We start from the raw sequence: 21,483 nt of genomic DNA, 5'->3' as shown, positions 1-21,483 counted from the left end.
TATATGTCCTACTTATTCACTCCTAAGTATATACCCAAGAGATATGTCTTCACAAAAACTTGCACAACAATATTCATATCAACATTATTTATAACAACCAAAAAAAGTGGAAATAACCCAAGTGTCCATCATGTGATGAATGGATAAATTGTGGTATATGCATACAGTGAAATATTATTTGGCTATAAAAAACACTGTGGTAAGTGGAAGGAGTCATGTACAAGGACCACATATTATATAATTCAATTTATATGAAATATCCAGAATAGGCAAATCCATAGAAACAGAAAGTATACTAGTGCTTCTGTAAGGCTGGGGACATTGGGTGGACATGAAGAGTAACTGCTAATTGGTATGGGTTTCCTTTTTTGGGGTGATCAAATATCCTAAAACTGATCATGGTGATGGTTGCACATCTCCCTGAATATACTAAAAAACATTGAATTATACATTTAAATGAGGAATCGTATAGTATGTGAATTATATCTCAATAAAGCTTTTATAAAATGTGATATTAACGTGTATTGTTTTGAATGTTCAGTGAAGCTTTTCTTTGAAGCTAATGACAAGTCTTGGGAATATGTATTGAGAATAGCTAAAAAGTTCTGTTTAAAGCCATGTTTTTCCTTCATAGTTTCTTACTAGTGCTCTCTTTTCATTGACACCACAAGACTTTTTTTTCAGGAGTGACATATTCTTTCACAATAGTCTAGAAATGGAGCAAGCAAAATTTTTCAACAAAAATTCTTAACTAGCAACATACTCGATTATGCATTTGAATTCAGAACATTCCAACCAGATAGCACTTTTTTCTAATACCACGTGTATCCATTTTCTGTTACTGTTGTAACAATTTACCCTTAACTAAGTGACTTCAACAATTCAAGTTTATTGTCTTGTAGTTCTATAGTTTAGGAATTTGATGAGATCTCTCTGAATTAAAATTAAGGTGTCTCCAGGGCTGCATTCCTTCTGGAGATTTCTGGGAGACAATCTGTTGCCTTGCCTTTTCCAGTTTCTAGAGGTCTTCAGTATTCCTTTGTTCATGTCCCCCTTCCTCCACCTCGGAGTCAGCAATGGATAGTCAAGTCCTTCTGACACTGCATCACTGACCTAGCTTTCACTGTCACACTTCTTTTCCTGGCTCTTTTCCTCTGTATCTCTCTTCTACTTTCAAAGGCCCACCTGAATAATAAAGGATAATCTGCCAATTCTGAGGTCAGCTGATTAGCAGTCTTAATTCCTCTTTCCTGTATAACCTAATGCATACACAGGTTTCAGCGATTAAGACTTGGACATCTTTGGGAGAATATTATTCTGCCTATCACAAAATGATTTTCTCCTGGTAGAAATGTGTATAAGTCAAGGTAATGGAAAAAGCCCTATGAGTTCATGGTGGTTTGATTAATCAGTAAAGGAGGATTTCTTTTTCGGGCAATGTGCTATAGAAAATTTTGGCATGGGTAAAGTAGAGCTTTATTTTGTAAAGTGGAGAAAAGGCTACCGTGAACTGAGCCTTGCTCTCAGGCAAACTAATATTAAGGTGAAAATGGATGTGGAAATTAAGGATCTGGAATACGATAGATGGCTTTCAAATTATTGGGATGGCAAACCCACTGAAAGCCTTCCCATGACCCAGGACACCAGATAGATGATCATTGATTTGGGGCCGTGGTTTCCAAACTTGGCTGATTTTGTAATTATCTGAGACATTTAAAAAATAGTATCAGATTTCTAGGCTTTAATTTAGACCTGCTGAATCAGAAATTTGAAAAACAGAGACCCAAAAGATGATTTGAAAATTTTTTTAGCTGATTCTGATAATTAGCCAAATTTGATAACTATTGGTTTGAAAAACCAAGGGAATTGAATAAGTAATGATAGAAGATACAGGTGTTCACTGGCTTTTTCTGTTATTTGCTGGTTAGTTTTGAAGGTTATAGAACATTTAAATATGACCTAGAGCTTTGGTCAATCTGACACATGTGAGTCAATAAAGGAATCTGAAAGTATTATTCTCACTTCGAAGTTATCAACCCCCAGCCATTGGATTTTTTCCTCTTTTGAACACGTATACTCTGCCATTATAAGCTATGTCTTATATGAGTTTGCCTTTGTTAAATTATTGTAATGTGATTAGTCAAGTTATTCTTATCCCACGGATATAATGTAAGAATACAGTAATGCTTATGATCACTTTGTATTTATATCAAAGTATGATATATACCAAGTCATGGTTATAATTACTATCTAAAGTCTATGAATTAGCATATTTTCCACACCTTACCAGCAAAATGTTGATATTTTTTTGCAAGTTAATTCAATAACCTTTCCAGAAATAAGAAGAGACACCTTTTAACAAATATGCAGTTCATCAGGAGGACAACGGTTGATCAGACAGCTTTTAACAAATATGCAGTTAATCAGGAGGACAACAGTTGATCATTGAACATGCACCAAAACGTGTATCTTGAAAAGACTGAAATGTTGCCATTCCTCTATAGATATCACACCGCAGAAAGAAACTCAGGAAGGAATTCCACCCCCAACCCAGAGTCAGGAACCTCTGAAACCTCAGGAGAATATATCACGACCCATTCACCATCCCTTAGTTTTAAAAACAAACTTTGAGGAAGAAGAGGAGGAAGAAGATGAACAAAATGGTTAGTAAACCTTTTCTCAGATTCACAGTGCACATTCAAAAACCTCATGGTATTTTCTACATATTTGTTTAACTATTAGAAGTGTATAATGTAATATATAAGGCAGATTTGGGTGAGAAAATAGCTTTCACTTTATTAAGTATATTAAATTCATTATGTTCTAATTTGTTCTATGTGTACACATATGCTTATCATTTGGATTGGAAGTTTTTTGTTGTATGATGGCTAGGAGACAGATCTAATGTTTAAAAACACACAGTTGCTTGTAGGTATACTAATAACCTGTTTTATTTTTTATAACTTAATATTGATAACATTGATTTATATAACTTTTATTATTTATATATAACTTAACATTGATATACATGAGTGTCAATCTATTACATGATTATATCCATCTGTCTCACATTTAATCCTTGAAGTTATAGAGATCAATAGAGTAGTTTATAATTTATAAAGCACTATCATCTGCATTATCCCAGGTACTCCTTGCCAAAGTATAAACAAGGTTAGAACCCAGGTCTTTTGCAGTGTAGCCCATGCTATTCCTCCCATATCATCACAGCCCTGCAGTGCCAATACGTATGTACAAACAAGATAGGCATGTGGAAAAATAAACTCTCAGTCTGTCTCTATCCTGGAATATGTCCTTCCATGGAGACACAGGATGTGGGCACATTGAAAAACTGAAATGTGACATTTTTTCTGTAGGTATTTTACTACAGAAACAAACTCAGGAGGGAATTGCACCTCTGTCCCAGAGTCGGGAGCCCCTGAAACCTCAGGAGGATATATCGTAACCCATTCACCATCCTTTAATTTTAAAAACTAACTTTGAGGAAGAAGAGGAGGAAGGAGATGTGTCCTTTTCTGCTGTAGCTCTGTGTCTCCCATACTTACATCTTCCTTCTCCAAACAAACAAGCAAGCAAGCAAACAAAGATGATCTCAAATGTGAATCTGTACCTGAAGCTTCTCATCTCAAGACACATAATGTATAGTTATTTCTTTCCTCTTGACTGATTCATTCTAAAATGTAAAATATAGCAATGAGAAACATTTGACGGTGTGCAAATTATTGATTTTAAATGTTTTTTAAAACAGTAATCTATTCATGAGAACAATGTGTGGGATGTTTCATTCTGGTTTATAAATTTTCAGTTTATTTGGCTTTGGGACAATTTAATTAAAAAAATATATATCCTATAGATGCTTCTAGTTTATGGACAAAGACTCCTGAAGAAATTGAAGAAAAAAGAGCAATAAAGGAAATGTGTTATAAATCTGGTAAGAAATCAAACATTTGTGGATTTTCTAATATTTGATGTGAGAAGTACACTAACTGTTAATTTTCTTGTGGGAGATTAGGTGAATACTACAGATTTCATACTCCTCCAGATACTTTATCATCTAAAAGCATAGCCTCTACGGTGGAAAAAGAGTTAGAAAAGCCTTTGGAAAATGGCAGTGAATTGCAGGAAGGTAAGGAATGAAAAGGAAGCATTTCAAGGTGATGAATAAGAGGTACTTGGTGTGATAGCTGTGAATTATTTAGTAAGGTATGCACTGAAGTCAAATGATAAATAATACATCAGAATTGAGAGTGAGAAGGAAGTGATTTTATCGATGACCTAAATTTAATATGAAAAGCTGCTATTAATGTAATTGTATTTTCCAGAGGAAGCACAGAATGAATAGACTTAATAAACACATGGTAGCACTACACACCCCATGCAATAATTCTGTAAATAATTTGGTTTTACCATTTTATTTGGCTATGAAAATAAATCTCCCTGTAAAACAGGTGTAGATTTTTCTTTATAAGTAGAAGGGACAACTTAGCCCTAGAAGGACAAAAGGGAGATCACAGAACAACATTAATGGCAGAACAAGGGTACGTTTGTTAATTGAATGAGTGCCTCCTGTGTACCAGCCAATTTCAAGGGCAAAGCAGGTGAATAATTCCAAAGCTATGCCTTTTATGGATCTTATGTTCTGGTAAATCTGACTTTTCTGTTGGTGAACATCTTGCCCTTGAAGGCAAGATAAGAAGAACATTATTTTCTTCATATAAAACAAGGAATTCATGAGAAGCAAGAAGAACTACAATCCTGCAGCCTGTGGAACAAAAACCACATTCACAGAAAGATAGACAAGATGAAAAGGCAGAGGACTATGTACCAGATGAAGGGACAAGATAAAACCCCAGAAAAAAACCTAAATGAAGTGGAGATAGGCAACCTTCCAGAAAAAGAATTCAGAATAATGATAGTGAAGATGATCCAGGATCTCGGAAAAAGAATGGAGGCAAAGATCAAGAAGATGCAAGAAATGTTTAACAAAGACCTAGAAGAATTAAAGAACAAACAAACAGAGATGAACAGTGCAATAACTGAAATGAAAACTACACTAGAAGGAATCAATAGCAGAATAACTGAGACAGAAGAACGGATAAGTGACCTGGAAGACAGAATGGTGGAATTCACTGCTGCGGAACAGACTAAAGAAAAAAGAATGAAAAGAAATGAAGACAGCCTAAGAGACCTCTGGGACAACATTAAACGCAACAAAATTCACATTATAGGGGTCCCAGAAGGAGAAGAGAGAGAGAAAGAACCAGAGAAAATATTTGAAGAGATTATAATCGAAAACTTCCCTAACATGGGAAAGGAAATAGCCACCCAAGTCCAGGAAGCACAGAGAGTCCCATACAGGATAAACCCAAGGAGAAACACGCCGAGACACATAGTAATAAAATTGGCAAAAATTAAAGACAAAGAAAAATTATTGAAAGCAGCAAGGGAAAAACAACAAAAAACATACAAGGGAACTCCCATAAGGTTAACAGCTGATTTCTCAGCAGAAACTCTACAAGCCAGAAGGGAGTGGCATGATATACCTAAAGTGATGAAAGGGAAGAACCTACAACCAAGATTACTCTACCCGACAAGGATCTCATTCAGATTCAATGGAGAAATCAAAAGCTTTACAGACAAGCAAAAGCTAAGAGAATTCAGCAGCACAAAACCAGCTCTAAAACAAATGCTAAAGGAACTTCTCTAAGTGTGTAACACAAGAGAAGAAAAGGACCTACAAAAACAAACCCAAAACAATTAAGAAAATGGTCATAGGAACATACATATTGATAATTACCTTAAACGTGAATGGATGGATTAAATGCTCCAACCAAAAGACACAGGCTTGCTGAATGGATACAAAAACAAGACCCATCTATATGCTGTCTACAAGAGACCCACTTCAGACCTAGGGACACATACAGACTGAAAGTGAGGGGATGGAAAAAGATATTCCATGCAAATGGAAACCAAAAGAAAGCTGGAGTAGCAATACTCATATCAGATAAAATAGACTTTAAAAGAAAGAATGTTACAAGATACAAGGAAGGACACTACATAACGATCAAGGGATCAATCCAAGAAGAAGATATAACAATTATAAATATATATGCACCCAACATAGGAGCTCCTCAATACATAAGGCAACGGTCAACAGCTATAAAAGAGGAAATCGACAGTAACACAAAAATAGTGGGGGACTTTAGCACCTCACTTACACCAATGGACAGATCATCCAAAATGAAAATAAATAAGGAAACACAAGCTTTAAATGACACAATAGATCAGATAGATTTAATGATATTTATAGGACATTCCATCCAAAAACAGCAGATTACACATTCTTCTCAAGTGCGCATGGAACATTCTCCAGGATAGATCACATCTTGGGTCACAAATCAAGCCTCAGTAAATTTAAGAAAATTGAAATCATATCAAGCATCTTTTCTGACCACAACGCTATGAGATTAGAAATGAATTACAGGGAAAAAAACGTAAAAAACACAAACACATGGAGGCCAAACAATATGTTACTAAATAACCAAGAGATCACTGAAGAAATCAAAGAGGAAATCAAAAACTACCTAGAGAAAAATGACAATGAAAACACGACGATCCAAAACCAACGGGATGCAGCAAAAGCAGTTCTAAGAGGGCGGTTTATAGCTATACAAGCCTACCTCAAGAAACAAGAAAAATCTCAAATAAACAATCTAACGTTACACCTAAAGGAACTAGAGAAAGAAGAACAAACAAAACCCAAAGTTAGCAGAAGGAAAGAAATCATAAAGATCAGAGCAGAAATAAATGAAATAGACACAAAGAAAACAGTAGCAAAGATCAATAAAACTAAAAGCTGGTTCTTTGAGAAGATAAACAAAATTGGAAAACCATTAGCCAGACTCATCAAGAAAAAGAGGGAGAGGACTCAAATCAATAAAATTAGAAATGAAAAAGGAGAAGTTATAACAGACACCGCAGAAATACAAAGCATCCTAAGAGACTACTACAAGCAACTCTATGCCAATAAAATGGACAACCTGGAAGAAATGGACAAGTTCTTAGAAAGGTATAACCTTCCAAGACTGAACCAGGAAGAAATAGAAAATATGAACAGACCAATCACAAGTAATGATATTGAAACTGTGATTAAAAATCTTCCAACAAACAAAAGTCCAGGACCAGATGGCTTCACAGGTGAATTCTATCAAACATTTAGAGAAGAGCTAATACCCATCCTTCTCAAACTCTTCCTAAAAATTGCAGAGGAAGGAACACTCCCAAACTCATTGTATGAGGCCACCATCACCCTGATACCAAAACCGGACAAAGATACTACAAAAAAAGAAAATTAAGGACCAATATCACTGATGAATAAAGATGCAAAAATCCTAAACAAAATACTAGCAAACAGAATCCAACAACACATTAAAAGGATCATACACCATGATCAAGTGGGATTTATCCCAGGGATGCAAGGATTCTTCAATATATGCAAATCAATCAATGTGATACACCATATTAACAAATTGAAGAATAAAAACCATATGGTCATCTCAATAGATGCAGAAAAAGCTTTTGTCAAAATTGAATACCCGTTTATGATAAAAACTCTCCAGAAAGTGGGCATAGAGGGAACCTACCTCAACATAATAAAGGCCATATATGACAAACCCACAGCAAACATCATTCTCAATGGTGAAAAACTGAAAGCATTTCCTCTAAGATCAGGAACAAGACAAGGATGTCCACTCTCACCACTATTATTCAACATAGTTTTGGAAGTCCTAGCCATGGCAATCAGAGAAGAAAAAGAAATAAAAGGAATACAAATTGGAAAAGAAGAAGTAAAACTGTCACTGTCTGCAGATGACATGAGACTATACATAGAGAACCCTAAAGATGCCACCAGAAAACTATTAGAGCTAATCAATGAATTTGGTAAAGTTGCAGGATACAAAATTAACGCACAGAAATCTCTTGCATTCCTATACACTAATGATGAAAAATCTGAAAGAGAAATTAAGGAAACACTCCCATTTACCACTGCAACAAAAAGAATAAAATACCTAGGAATAAACCTCCATAGAGAGACAAAAGACCTGTATGCAGAAAACTATGAGACACTGATGAAAGAAATTAAAGATGATACCAACAGATGGAGAGATATACCATGTTCTTGGATTGGATGAATCAATATTGTGAAAATGACTATACCACCCAAAGCAATCTACAGATTCAATGCAATCCCTCTCAAATTACCAATGACATTTTTTACAGAACTAGAACAAAAAATCTTAAAATTTGTATGGAGACACAAAAGACCCTGAATAGCCAAAGCAGTCTTGAGGGAAAAATATGGAGCTGGAGGAATCAGACTCTCTGATTTCAGACTATACTACAAAGCTACAGTAATCAAGACAATATGGTACTGGCACAAAAACCGAAACATAGATCAATGGAACAAGATAGAAAGCCCAGAGATAAACCCATGCACCTATGGTCAACTAATCTATGACAAAGGAGGCAAGAATATACAATGGAGAAAAGACAGTCTCTTCAATAAGTGGTGCTGGGAAAACTGGACAGCTACATGTAAAAGAATGAAATTAGAACACTACCTAACACCATACACAAAAATAAACTCAAAATGGATTCGAGACCTAAATGTAAGACCGGACACTATAAAACTCTTAGAGGAAAACATAGGAAGAACACTCTTTGTCATAAATCACAGCAAGATCTGTTTTGATCCACCTCCTAGAGTAATGGAAATAAAAACAAAAATAAACAAATGGGACCTAATGAAACTTCAAAGCTTTTGCACAGCAAAGGAAACCATAAACAAGACGAAAAGACAACCCTCAGAATGGGAGAAAATATTTGCAAACGAATCCATGGACAAAGGATTAATCTCCAAAATATATAAACAGCTCATGCAGCTCAATATTAAAAAAACAAACAACCCAATCCAAAAATGGGCAGAAGACCTAAATAGACATTTCTCCAAAGAAGACATACACATGGTCAAGAAGCACATGAAAAGCTGCTCAACATCACTAATCATTAGAGAAATGCAAATCAAAACTACAATGAGGTATCACCTCACACCAGTTAGAATGGGCATCATCAGAAAATCTACAAACAACAAATGCTGGAGAGGGTGTGGAGAAAAGGGAACCCTCTTGCACTGTTGGTGGGAATGTAAATTGATACAGCCACTGTGGAGAACAGTATGGATGTTCCTTAAAAAACTAAAAATAGAATTACCATATGATCCAGCAATTCCACTACTGGGCATATACCCAGAGAAAACCATAATTCAAAAAGACACATGCACCCCAATGTTCATTGCAGCACTATTTACAATAGCCAGGTCATGGAAGCAACCAAAATGCCCATTGACAGACAAATGGATAAAGAAGTTGTGGTACATATATACAATGGAATATTACTCAGCCATAAAATGAAAGATATTGGGTCATTTGTTGAGACGTGGATGGATCTAGAGACTGTCATACAGAGTGAAGTAAGTCAGAAAGAGAAAAACAAAAATCGTATATTAACGCATATATGTGGAACCTAGAAAAATGGTACAGATGAACCAGTTTGCAGGGCAGAAATTGAGACACAGATGTAGAAAACAAACGTATGGACACCAAGGGGGGAAAGCCACGGGGGTGTGGGGGTGGTGGTGTGATGAATTGGGCGATTGGGATTGACATGTGTACACTGATGTGTATAAAATTGATGACTAATAAGAATCTGCTGTATAAAAAAATAAATAAATAAAATTCAAAAAAAAAAAGGAACTCAGAGAAAAAAATACATGGTTGCCATGAGTTTAAGTAGTTTTCTTGCCCCTGGGATGAGCTGAAAAACAAGTTTTGCAGGAGTAGGAGAGATCTGAATTCTATTCTCCTCTTTAAAAGAAAAAAAAAAAGATAGTTGGCAAAGTCTCCCAGGATCAATATGAGTATAGGATAAAAAGTAGAATGCCTTTCTTGCAAGTACATATGTGTGGCAAACTATTTAAACATATGGCAGTAGGTGGCAGCACCATGCCATCAGATGGTAGAATAATCAAAAAGACCTAGCTGATAGATGGGAGCCATCTAGTGAAGGACAGGTTTCTTGAATTATGGAGACAAGAAAAAATAAAACAATAACAAAACAAAAACAAACACATTAGCAATGAATATTAAAAATGGCAGATTATAAAGACAATTATATGCATTTTTGCTTTATATTATGGCTTTAAAAAGCTTTTTATTTTTAAATAATTTCAGTTAACTCATGTATACCCCTTACCCAGATTTCCCCAAATGTTAGCATTTTACACATTTGATTTTTCACTCTCTCTCCCTCTCTCTCTCAACACACACATTGTTGTTATTTTTTCAAATTGTTTGAGAGTTAGTTGAGGCATGATGCCCCTACATAACTCTCACCCAAATGCAGTATAAATATCAATATCAGGAAATTACTACTGATTCAATATTATTTACAGACTTTTAAAAAAAAAATTTCACCAATTGTGCCATCAATGTCCTTTATAACAAAATGAAGTTTTTTCCCTGGTTTAGAATCCAGTCCAGAATCACGAGTTGTATCAGATTGTCATAGCTCTTTTATTCTCCTTTTAATATTTTATTTTTGGAGAAAATTAGCTAGAGATGTATAAGGAAATGGTGAGAATTAATTATCAGTATAATTAGCATTTTTTAATCAGTAGTTGACCCTAATACTTTTTACTCTGTTCATGGTTAGTAGATGAAAACAAAATAAATATTACAAAATTCATTATATGAAAAGCACATCAAATAAACTAAATATACATACACTATAGAGTTAGATTGCTTAAATTTTTTAACTGCCACTTGATACGTTATCCACATAGGAAAATAAACTTGCCTTCTGCTTTCCTCCTAATTATAAATTGGCTTAAAATTTGTATAATTATAAATTTATTGTTCATCAAATCACTGTGCAAACAATATTTCCATTAACTTTTAGGCTTTTTACTGTCATCATAAATTCTATCATAAACTTAGGTAAACGCGTAATGGTTCCTGGAGTGATTTTTTTTTTTTTTTTTCCTAGGGGACAGTCTGACAGTTCCAACAAAATTCAGCCTATTTGAAAGGCAAGGTGAGATAAAAGCATCACTGGATAGGAAACCAAGGACTGACAGTGCTGCTTTTGAAAATGGAGGTAAGTTAGTTTATTACTGATTGATTCTGAGTATGTCACCATATAATAAATGAGTCTGAATTTTCTCTCTCATAACTGATTTGTTTCATCAACATCTTTTTAGCATTTTATTCATTGGCTTTGGATAAACTCCTTGAGGTCAGGAATTGTGTATAATCAATTGCTCTAGACGAATCTCTAGTAGAATGTCTGGCACATGATGTGCACTCCGTAAATATTTGTAGAATAAATGATTTTACATTTAAACAATTGAATGACTAGATGTATAGAGACACGTTTATAAAATTTACAGATGACTGGAAGTTAATATGCTGGAACAATGAGCCAGATTTAACAACGTAAACTCAAACTGTGATAAACATAATCTCTTGCATTTAAGTCCAAGACATTACCGGTAGGTTTTCTTCAAGTTGGGAAAGACCTGACATGATATATACTGTGAGGAAAAAAATAAATGTTTTTGTTGGCCACAAGGTTTCAAAATAATTCAGTAACATGTGTCAGCTACCGAATAGCTAAGGTAAACTTACACTGAATTATTAGGAGTAGTATAGGAAAATAATTAAATGTGATAAGTCATTTAAAATACTCAGTAGAGTGTATGACTTATAGAAAGATGCTCTATAAATGTCATCTATTATTATACTAGTTCCACTGATTTCTGTACAGGGTAGTCCACATTTGGGCATCATTTTTAAACAAGGTTACTTGAAACAAATATTTTATGTTAAGAAAGGGTAACTTGTATGGTGAAGGATCTGAAATTAAGTATTTAAGTAATATTTAAAGCAACTATGGATATTTATCCTGGAATATAGAAGATCTTTAAGGAACATAAAAACTGCTTTCATATATCTGAAGATATTATGTGGAAGATAAATTATATTTACTCTGAGTATCTCTAAAGTGTGGTAAAGATTGTTATATGGAAAATTGTGTTGACTGTGTGCATTTTCTTCCAATTATCTGTAAATGTACATACTGTATTTTCATATATATATATATATATATATATATATATATATATATATATATACACGTATTAATCGAAACATATATGATATGTATAGAGATGGTGATGGTATCACTGAGAAGTATTTACATAAAAGTGTGCAAAAGGGGTATTTTAGGGGAGGATTATCCTGTATTAAAAGATAGTTTTGTACAATTTTCTGCCATCATTGCCACTGACAGTAAGTTATTGTCACAGGAGGTGACTGCTACATTCCACAGAGGATCATATTTCTTGGAGTAGATGAAAATGAAGCTTTAACTGAAGAGAAAGAAATCACGATGTCGAAATATTCAAATGCTAAAGGTAATGAGCCAGTCTATATTTTGATCCATTTGTAATTTGTATAGACAATTTAAATATAAAGCATGATTGTTGTAGAGGCAAGGTAATAAATAAAAATATACACAGAATACACTAGATAGGAGTCAGAAGCCCTAAGTTTCCAGTCCTGGCTCTATCCCTAATTATTTGCCTACGGGGCTTCACCTTTTTTTAGCTTCAGTTTCCTTATCTGAAAAATTAGCCTGTTGGACTACATAATTTCTAGGAGTCTTGCTAGCTCTAAAGTTATTGGTTCTCTTAAATGGTAATACCCAGTCCTCTAGTTTTTTTTGTTTTTTTTCAGCTTCCAATATTCAGTGTGATTGAATTTTCTTAGAAAGCTTTGTTTGTGAACATATATATACTGAGAAGAGTATTAATTCTCATGCTGACTTCCCCACTTTATGATTGTTACTAATTATAGTCTGTGACTAATCCAGAGATATGATAATAAAATACATCCTCTATAGTTTTATGCTGCCTTTATCGTGCTTGGAATCCCCCAGATGGGACCTCTGCTGGGCAGCTCTCTCAGTCACAGACAGTACAGCTGTCCTCTAATTAGAGGACTTCACATGTTCTCCATCTAAGTATTAACCAATTACATCTACTGTTTTCCCCACCAGTAAATAAATATTCTCAAGAACAGGAAGACACTTGTGATCAAATTCTCCTTATGGAAAATTATATGTAAATCTTGTTTCCTCTCTTTTGCTCAATCCATCAAAAAACACACACCTCTAACTACACTAATAACCATAGCCACCATTCACGTGTGGCTGTTTAAGTTAATTAAAATTAAATAAAAATTTTAAAATTCAGCTCATCAGTTGCACTAGCCATATTGCAAGTGCTCAATGTCCACATGTGACCAGTGGCTATCATTTCAGACAGCACAGATTTAGAATGTTTCCATCATTGTAGAAAACTCTATTGGATGGTCCTGCTCCAAAGCTTAGAACAAGTGAAGATTGTTACAGATATTTCTTCATCCTTGGTTTAAATTGGCACACTTGATGTAAAATTGATAACCTTTTATTTTTTTGTATTTTATTTTTTTATACAGAGGTATTAAAAATATTGCCACAAATATATAATTTACATATTGAAGATAATGGCTGTTATCTCTGAATTTTTAATGTTTTGTTAGTGACAAATTTGGGGGACTCAGTGTGGTAATTAGGGAACTTCAGTGGTGGGTTCTAAAAATTAATATACGTATATATATTTTAAATAGGTATGCCCATCATATAATGCTTGCAAAGTGAAATACCAACTGAAACACTTCTTTTTACTAATAGTGACATTCTATTTTCTTAATTTGCTTTTAAAAGATAACAAGGACAGTCCTCATCCAAAGCGTTCCCTAACTACCCGACTAGTACCTACAACGCATGTATTAAATGCTACTGAGAATATCAGTATGAAGTGCAGAGAGGACCCCTCTTCAAGTGAGACATCAGCTCTATCACTTTTGGGCCTTAGATATATTTCCCTTATCATGGATTTGTTTTGCTTATTTGAAGGAGAATTTTAAAAAAGAAAGAAAAAAGGATGGTTTGAAAACTATTCAGGATTAAGAATTAAAGACACAATATTCTTCTAATTGACAATGAATTGTGATGTAGGTCCTAGTAAATTTTACACTTTCCCACTAGATTAATTTAGATATTAAAGTTAATAATATACTACGTTCTCTGAAGATTCATTAGTACATTTTAAATTTAACCTGTGCTGGGATACGTTGACAAATTTTTATTATGTTTCAGATTATTTTTCTTGATTTGGCTTCTCCTTGCTATTTAGTACTTGGAGCTTCTTCTCTTGATACAATTAAGGCTCATGAATCTTCCTGTTTCCCTCCCTCCTTCCTTCCTTTTCCTTATTTCATTTATTGAACCCCTGTAATATTCTTCAGCCCCAGCTGGGAAACAAAGGGAACCGTGATGGTTTACCTCAGAGAAGCTTAGTTTAGTGACACTTGTGAAAAATATGGTTTCCAAGTTCTAGGAGTGGGAGCATGAGAGTAAGGGTGGGGCATGATGTTTGGAGCGGAGGTGGTGAATCAGAGCTTCACTGAAGGCTTACTGCTGGAGCCGAAGATGAGAGCTAGGGCGAAGAGAGATTTATCAGCCCGCTGTAGAGAGCTAACGTAATCTACAGAGTGAATTTGATGTTCATTTTCTCTGCGTAGTAGCTACTTGTGAATGTTTAGGATCTCCACACAGAGAAATAATAAAGAATGCTCCTCTTTACTAAACCGTTTTAAGATACTCTGGAGAAATGTACCTTAGATATTCCTGGAAAATTGAGCATGCACATAAAATTTTCCGTGTAAAAACATGCAAGCAAGAAGTGAATAACTTAGTGATATTAGCACTTACAAATTCTGATTACTGAGGCTTGTTTCACCAAACTACCTATACCCCCAACTTCTTAAGATCTTAAAACAGTAAGGTAATAGTCATTAAAGTATTTTACACTAATCCAACTTCTTAAGAAGTAGTAGTTTTGGCTTAAAAAGTACAGAAAGATTTATGTTCAAAATCACAATTCTAAAACTACTTAAAAATAACATTATAATGGGATATATAATTATATTTGGATTGTAATTTTATGTTCTTTTAAACCTAAAAAGATCCACACATTCCTTTGGAGAAAAGCATTTTTCTCCAAAGGAACGTTACTTATTGAAAGTTTTCTCATCAATCAATTTCCAAGATAGATTTTTTTGGTACTTAAAATTAAATCACCCTTTGTTCTAGAAAGTAAAGTACTGGGGTGGTACATTTATTTTTTTCTCTTACTTGACATGTGAATGCACAGATATGTAATTATCACCTACAGTAATTTTCAGATGAAATCGTCTCTTTAAAAACTGTAAAAATTTGTATCTTCTTTAAGTACATGATGTCCAGCCAGTGAGGAAGCCTCATTTTAAAGGCGTGAAAAAAAGAAAATGGATTTATGATGAACCAAAGAACTTTCCTGGCCCAGGAATGCGGAGAGGTAAAGTGTCTATGTATTTGATATTCCTAAATTGTAATTTGAAAAGAGATTAAATAATATTTTCTAGCAGAAAAACAAGTCATTGTCATGCAGCATGTTATTTTAGATGTCAGCCCAATTCCTATAAACTTAGTTCTTTTAGCTTACATTATCTTCCATTGTGCTATCAAACATTTAAAGTGCAATATGTTATTTACAGGTGTGAAACCAGCTTGTTTTATCCCTCACTCTCTTCCCTCTTTCTTTTATAGCAGTACAGGCTCCAAATCCCCAAAATAAAATGAGTTACCATCGCAATAATAAAAACGGAAATTCTGAGAATGCCTCCTATATCCATGTTCAGAGAGATGCTGTCAGAACTGTCTCAATGAATGCACCTCCCCGCAGCAGGCCCACAAACGGGTCCTACAATAAAGTTGATGTTAACAAGGAACCCAAATTCAACCTCTGTTCAGGTGGAGTTCTACACTTATATAGGCTCTTTACTCATGTCTGTGGTTTGCATTCCCATGGAATTTCCTGATGGTCCAACCAATCTTAATTGCTATCCACCCCCTTCTTTTTCCAGGCCATCACCACCGTAACATCTTAGAAAACTAGTAAGAGGATTTTTGTCCATGTGCAGGAGTGCACATGATTTAAAGGATATTGGAGAAAACATGTTGGGTGCAGATGGCTTGACATGACCCTCTAGAATTTTGTCTCAGAGCACTGCACTTTGTTCCCCCTGGATAACTTTATTTCACTCTTGAGGATTGTTTTTGAATGGTTGACATTTTCTTGTTCCACTGACTGCATTGTTCAATTATCACTTTCTGTCTAATGTTGTGGCTTTTCTTTAGGCCTTCACGATTACTTTCTGAAAGGGTTAGTTTGGGGGTTAATTGCAAAATTTTTGACAACCTCTCATCTCTCCCATCCATGCCCAGATTGCTTCTAAATCATTTCATCATGTAATAGGCAAAGTCATAGTATTTCTCAGGAAGTACAAGGACGCAAGGGAGGAGGGAACCAAATCTCTCTTTTTTTTTTTTCCCCTCCCTCAGATGAATTTGGCTCTTTTAAAGTTGGGTTTGTTTTCTCAACTTAACAAAAGGTCACTCAATTCCCTGTAATTTCATGTCTGTATTTTCCTGTGTACACAGTCTAGTTAGTAGAGTTCTGAATGTTGTGTACTTTCTGAAACATAAGTGAAAACTCTATGTCTCTCTTAGGTCCTCCTTTTACAATTTAAATAGAAGTTGGCTTTTAAATTATTTTCTTCTATTTGTTTTAGAATGGAATGATGTATGGCTTTATATATAAAAATAAGGATATTCTTAAGTGAAACAGACTTTTAATTTTATTTACTACTATTATTTTATTATTAATTTTATTATTATTTTACTGTGAGTGGATAGCTGTGAAGAATACAGTAACTACCGGAACAGTTTGATGCCACAGTCTAGATTTGTGTTAAGATGGCCTCACCTACCTTCCTTCCTTTCTTTCCTTCCTTTCTTTAGCTCTGCAAATGTTAACAGAATTTTATGTAAAATCATGGTAAGGCCAGGCAATGAAACATTTTGATTACATACACATATCATACTCTTCTCTAGCTTAGCCTCGTGGGAGCAAACCTTATTTGAGGAACTGAACAGTCAATTAAGAGATGTATAACCGTGTTCATTGATAACTTAAATGGTTTTAATAAGCTCACTTGTATCCCTGATGCCTTAGCCTTGAAATGGTAAAATGAATTATTAGAGAATAGCTTCACCTCTGAGATATTTATAACTTTGAAATGCTCCTGGAATATGAGTTTTACATTATAAAATATTTAATTCCTGTTTTCTTTTTCTCTCAGATAAATATATGTCAACATCATATAATGGTTCAGCCTGGCGAAAAAGAATTCCTTTTTCAAAAACATATTCAAAAACTGAAAAGATATATACAGGTAAATATTTACTAGTGATTTTAATGTATCATACAATTCTGAAAATAAATGACAAGTTTTTAAGCTCAAGGAACATATTTTAGAAAATTTAGAAAGTTTTCACCATATACCTGAACATAATTACTTGGAGTTTAGTAGATATCTTCTCTACTAGTAATTTAATTTTACTTTTTTATTGTGTTTTCCTTTGCCCATTTTTATTTTATCAGAAATCATTTGATATATTTCTCTCCTTAGAAGCATAGCAGTTTCAGCAGTTATGTAATATAAGATGCATTCTTTGTTGAACTACAAATATATAAATCCATATTTTGACACAAAATATTAAAGCCCTACTATATCCACCATGGACACATATTGGCTGGTGCTGGCTGACAGGGCATCTAAGACGTAGTTTCCAGGCTGGGAGGTTCAAAGTGACTATGGTCTCCCCCTGTGCTCTGTGCTCTGGAAGGGTGCAGGGATTCCAGAAACCTCCTCAGTGTAAAGGTTTGTAGCAGATCTGGCCTCAGGTTTGGGATCTGGTTCTTCTACTAAAAAGCTTGGTGTCTTCTCCCAGCTTATTCTGGGGCTGGCTCAGTAGGTTTGGAAAACCACACAGGATAAAATGGTTTCAGTTATTTCTTGGAAAACTGAACCTTTCAGAAAAAGACCTAGATAGGGAGTTCCTACCTAAATCAGTAGCCTAGAACTTTCAGAATCATCTGAAATCCATTAACTTTTTTTTTTTATTTTAATTTTTATTTATTTATTTATTTATGGCTGTGTTGGGTCTTCGTTTCTGTGCGAGGGCTTTCTCTAGTTGCGGCGAGCGGGGGCCACTCTTCATCGCGGTGCGCGGGCCTCTCACTGTCGCGGCCTCTCTTGTTGTGGAGTACAGGCTCCAGACGCACAGGCTCAGTAGTTGTGGCTCACGGACCCAGTTGCCCCGCAGCATGTGGGATCTTCCCAGACCAGGGCTCGAACCCGTGTCCCCTGCATTGGCAGGCAGATTCTCAACCACTGCACCACCAGGGAAGCCCCCCATAAACTCTTATACAAGAGGTTCCCAGAATGAATCAGAACACATCCAGACTAGAAACTGTACACTTTCCAAAATATACAGCTGAGATCTTCTAAAGCAGTATTTCCCTATAAACTTTTGACTATAACTGTGATGCAGTATGCAGACCTGTATATATATTTATACTGGAGTCAGTTGTTTTCTTTTTTCCCATCTCTTCCCAAATCATATTGTACTGCAAGAAAACTCTGCTGTGGCACTGTTTAATTGATTATATTTCCTCTTCATTTCACGTGGGTTGAACTTAATTTTGGGGGGAAGGAGGTGAAAAGGCAATGAAAATCCTAGATTAAACTACCAATTGTCAAGTCATATCTTTTTCTCCCATGGTTTCCTTGTGGGTGGGATGTTATTTGGAGCATTAAAGGATGTGCTTCTCACCCCCCTGCCCCTGTCCCAGTGACTACTCTTCTATTGCAGCAGCCTTCTCCCCTCCCATCCCACACAGTGAAACATGAATCACCAAAGGATTTGGAGAAAGGAGGGGTCACTTCAGAGTATGAAGCATGTACCATCCACGTATGCCACAGGAAAAGGGATGTGACAGGGGATGTGAGCCAACAAAACTGCTCTTTTCTTTCAATCTGAAGAGTAAGGAGGAGGGTATGGAGAGACAGCAAGAGAGCAAAAACTGTGAAGCCATTTACGCAGTACTAGTTCCCTCCTCCCCTTCTCCTACCACCTCCAGCTATGCCAGGGCCCAGGGATAGAAAGGTCAATGATAGAATTCCTCTGGAAATTTTAAGAATCTGAGTATAAAGAGGCTCTGCATTGTACTTCCCAGATGCAATCTAGGGGGGAAGCTTTGGAGAGAGTTTCTCAACGCCATCTGGTGGTGGGATTGTGGGGAGGACGAGGCATGTCTAACGCAAGAGGGCTGGAGACAGAGCCTCTTGAGATTACCGTTTGCTGTGCCAGGAAGTCGATTAGAAACCAAGCCTTCATCCACTGATCAAACCCCTGTTACGTGAAGTATGGTCTGAGGGCCACCAGCAGTGATATCACCTGGGAGCTTGTTAGGAGTGTGGAATCTCCATCTCAGACCTACTGAATCATTATCTGCATTTTAACAAGATCCCCAGGTGATTAGGATACACATTAAAGCCTGAGAAACCTTAGACTATGTTATCTGGGCCACTGTTCACCAGTACAGGACCCAGACCTTGTTGAAACCCAAGATTGTTGAGAGGACATTCTTTTCCTACCTGTCACACAGCAGGAACCATCCTCCCCAGTCCCAACCCTAGAAATTAGGATAAGCAGCAGGAAGGTAGCGGAGGGAGAAAAACCCTCAGAATTTCAAATCTGAATGTGATTGACATATACATGTGAAGTAGCTAAGAAAGCACTGAATGGGACTAAGTTTATATGCAAATTTTCCACATCAGGCAGAATGGGAATTTAGAATCAAGAAATTAAATAGAATTATAACAAAATAAAGTTAGCTTTCTTATTTACCTGAGCTTTTGCTGGGAAATGTGTAACCCCTAAACTCTTATCCTTTCCGGTTGTTGTTGTCATCACCAGAATAGGGAGAGAAAGAGTAGCTGTGTTTCCTCCCCTGCACTTCCCGCTAGGGCACAAAGGAGAGATTTCAGCGTTTCCCAGGGGACAGGTGGACTGCTGGAGAGAGCCACTAGTCTACTCCTCTAAGGAATATCTGGAGCCAAGGCCTCAGAAGTGTAACTGGGTGAGAGGAGTCTTTGGGACAATGTTGGCTGCTATGAGGCTAATGCAATAGGAGAGGAAAATGTGTCTGCGGGAATCGAGGAAAGGAGCTGAAGGCAGTTAGAGATGTCGTTGTCAGCCTTTCCTTGAGGCCACTTGTCCTTTCTGATAGGCATACAGCTGGTGTGACTGGAGGTGCCTTTCTTCAGAGGAGGGAACATTCAGTCTGTTCATTCTGGGTGCCCCATGGCGCAGCCTTCTATATACTGTAGTATTATTTCCATTCCTCTCCACCCCTCCGTCTAAATTCAAATCACAGCTAGCGGGCTTCAGAAAGAAGTGGAATTAGTTTGAATGGCATTCTGAAAATTTATGAATTAGAACAATAAGCTTAGTTTTTGTTTTGTCTTTAGATTTATGGTAAGTGATTAGCAAAAGAAATGCAAATTTTTGGTACCCTGAAACACGCTGAAAAAGAAAATAATTGAAATATTTTTTCTATTTTATTATTAGAGCCAAGAAGAAATGGGAGCAAGTAAACCTGGAGGTTGAAAGAAGAGAAAAATGAGAAAAGAGAAAAGTGCCAGAGATCATCTGGTTTACAATCAAAATGAAAATTCAAAGAATGAGATAACTCAAGTACTCCATACTGTATACTGGATAGCCAAAGATGATAATTGCAAATTCTGAAAATAAGATGCAGGAAGTACATTGTGCTCTTTCAAAACTGATAAAAATGCAAATTACAAACAGCTGCCTGTGTATTTATATAGGTCTGGAATTCATTCAGTGCATTGCCACAAACATTTAATAAAATTTAAAAGTTTGACAATTAAAATCATTCTTTAATTGTAAACTAAGATTGCACAGATTGAGGAGTAAAACTGTGCCTTTGATTTCTATTTTGCAATATTCTTTAAGGAAGAAACCTCACATTTTCTTTCTTTACCTAGATTTTAAGCTGGGCGTCGGTGATAGTTACAGATAAAATGTGAACAAATTCAATGAAGTCCCAGGATTAGTTTGGTGGTGAGTATGAGAGGAATTCTAATAGAAATACACTTCAATGTGTTGTAGAAAGAGACAAAGATTGGTTTATTATTCAGGGCAGTTGCTGAACAATGTCTTTTAATTGGCAACTACAAAATCTATCTGCTGAAATGTGCTACATTCAAAACTGAAAAATAAACATTTTCCTACCATGAAAACAAAAATTATATGATCATACTGGAGAAA

At 35.6% G+C, this 21,483-nt stretch overlaps 1 protein-coding gene across 2 annotated transcripts in view; it reads left to right on the top strand.

Annotated features, from left to right (window-relative positions):
* The window catches only part of C13H12orf50 (chromosome 13 C12orf50 homolog), a 31,316-nt gene extending 10,530 nt beyond the window's left edge, over window positions 1-20,786 (top strand). Inside the window, exons 3-12 of one of the 2 annotated variants that reach the window (XM_068561730.1) lie at window positions 2,505-2,663; window positions 3,872-3,949; window positions 4,031-4,144; window positions 11,122-11,232; window positions 12,443-12,550; window positions 13,903-14,019; window positions 15,473-15,577; window positions 15,829-16,032; window positions 17,424-17,516; window positions 20,761-20,786. In XM_068561730.1, the coding sequence (XP_068417831.1) occupies window positions 2,505-2,663; window positions 3,872-3,949; window positions 4,031-4,144; window positions 11,122-11,232; window positions 12,443-12,550; window positions 13,903-14,019; window positions 15,473-15,577; window positions 15,829-16,032; window positions 17,424-17,516; window positions 20,761-20,786 (1,115 nt within the window). The remainder of the gene's footprint in view (window positions 1-2,504; window positions 2,664-3,871; window positions 3,950-4,030; window positions 4,145-11,121; window positions 11,233-12,442; window positions 12,551-13,902; window positions 14,020-15,472; window positions 15,578-15,828; window positions 16,033-17,423; window positions 17,517-20,760) is intronic. The other variant, XM_068561731.1, reaches the window with a different exon arrangement.
* Window positions 20,787-21,483: the final 697 nt, after the last annotated feature.

This window comes from Eschrichtius robustus, chromosome 13 (genome assembly GCF_028021215.1).
Source record: "Eschrichtius robustus isolate mEscRob2 chromosome 13, mEscRob2.pri, whole genome shotgun sequence".
NCBI classification, from domain to species: domain Eukaryota; kingdom Metazoa; phylum Chordata; class Mammalia; order Artiodactyla; family Eschrichtiidae; genus Eschrichtius; species Eschrichtius robustus.
This window is presented reverse-complemented; position numbering and strand designations above follow the sequence as displayed.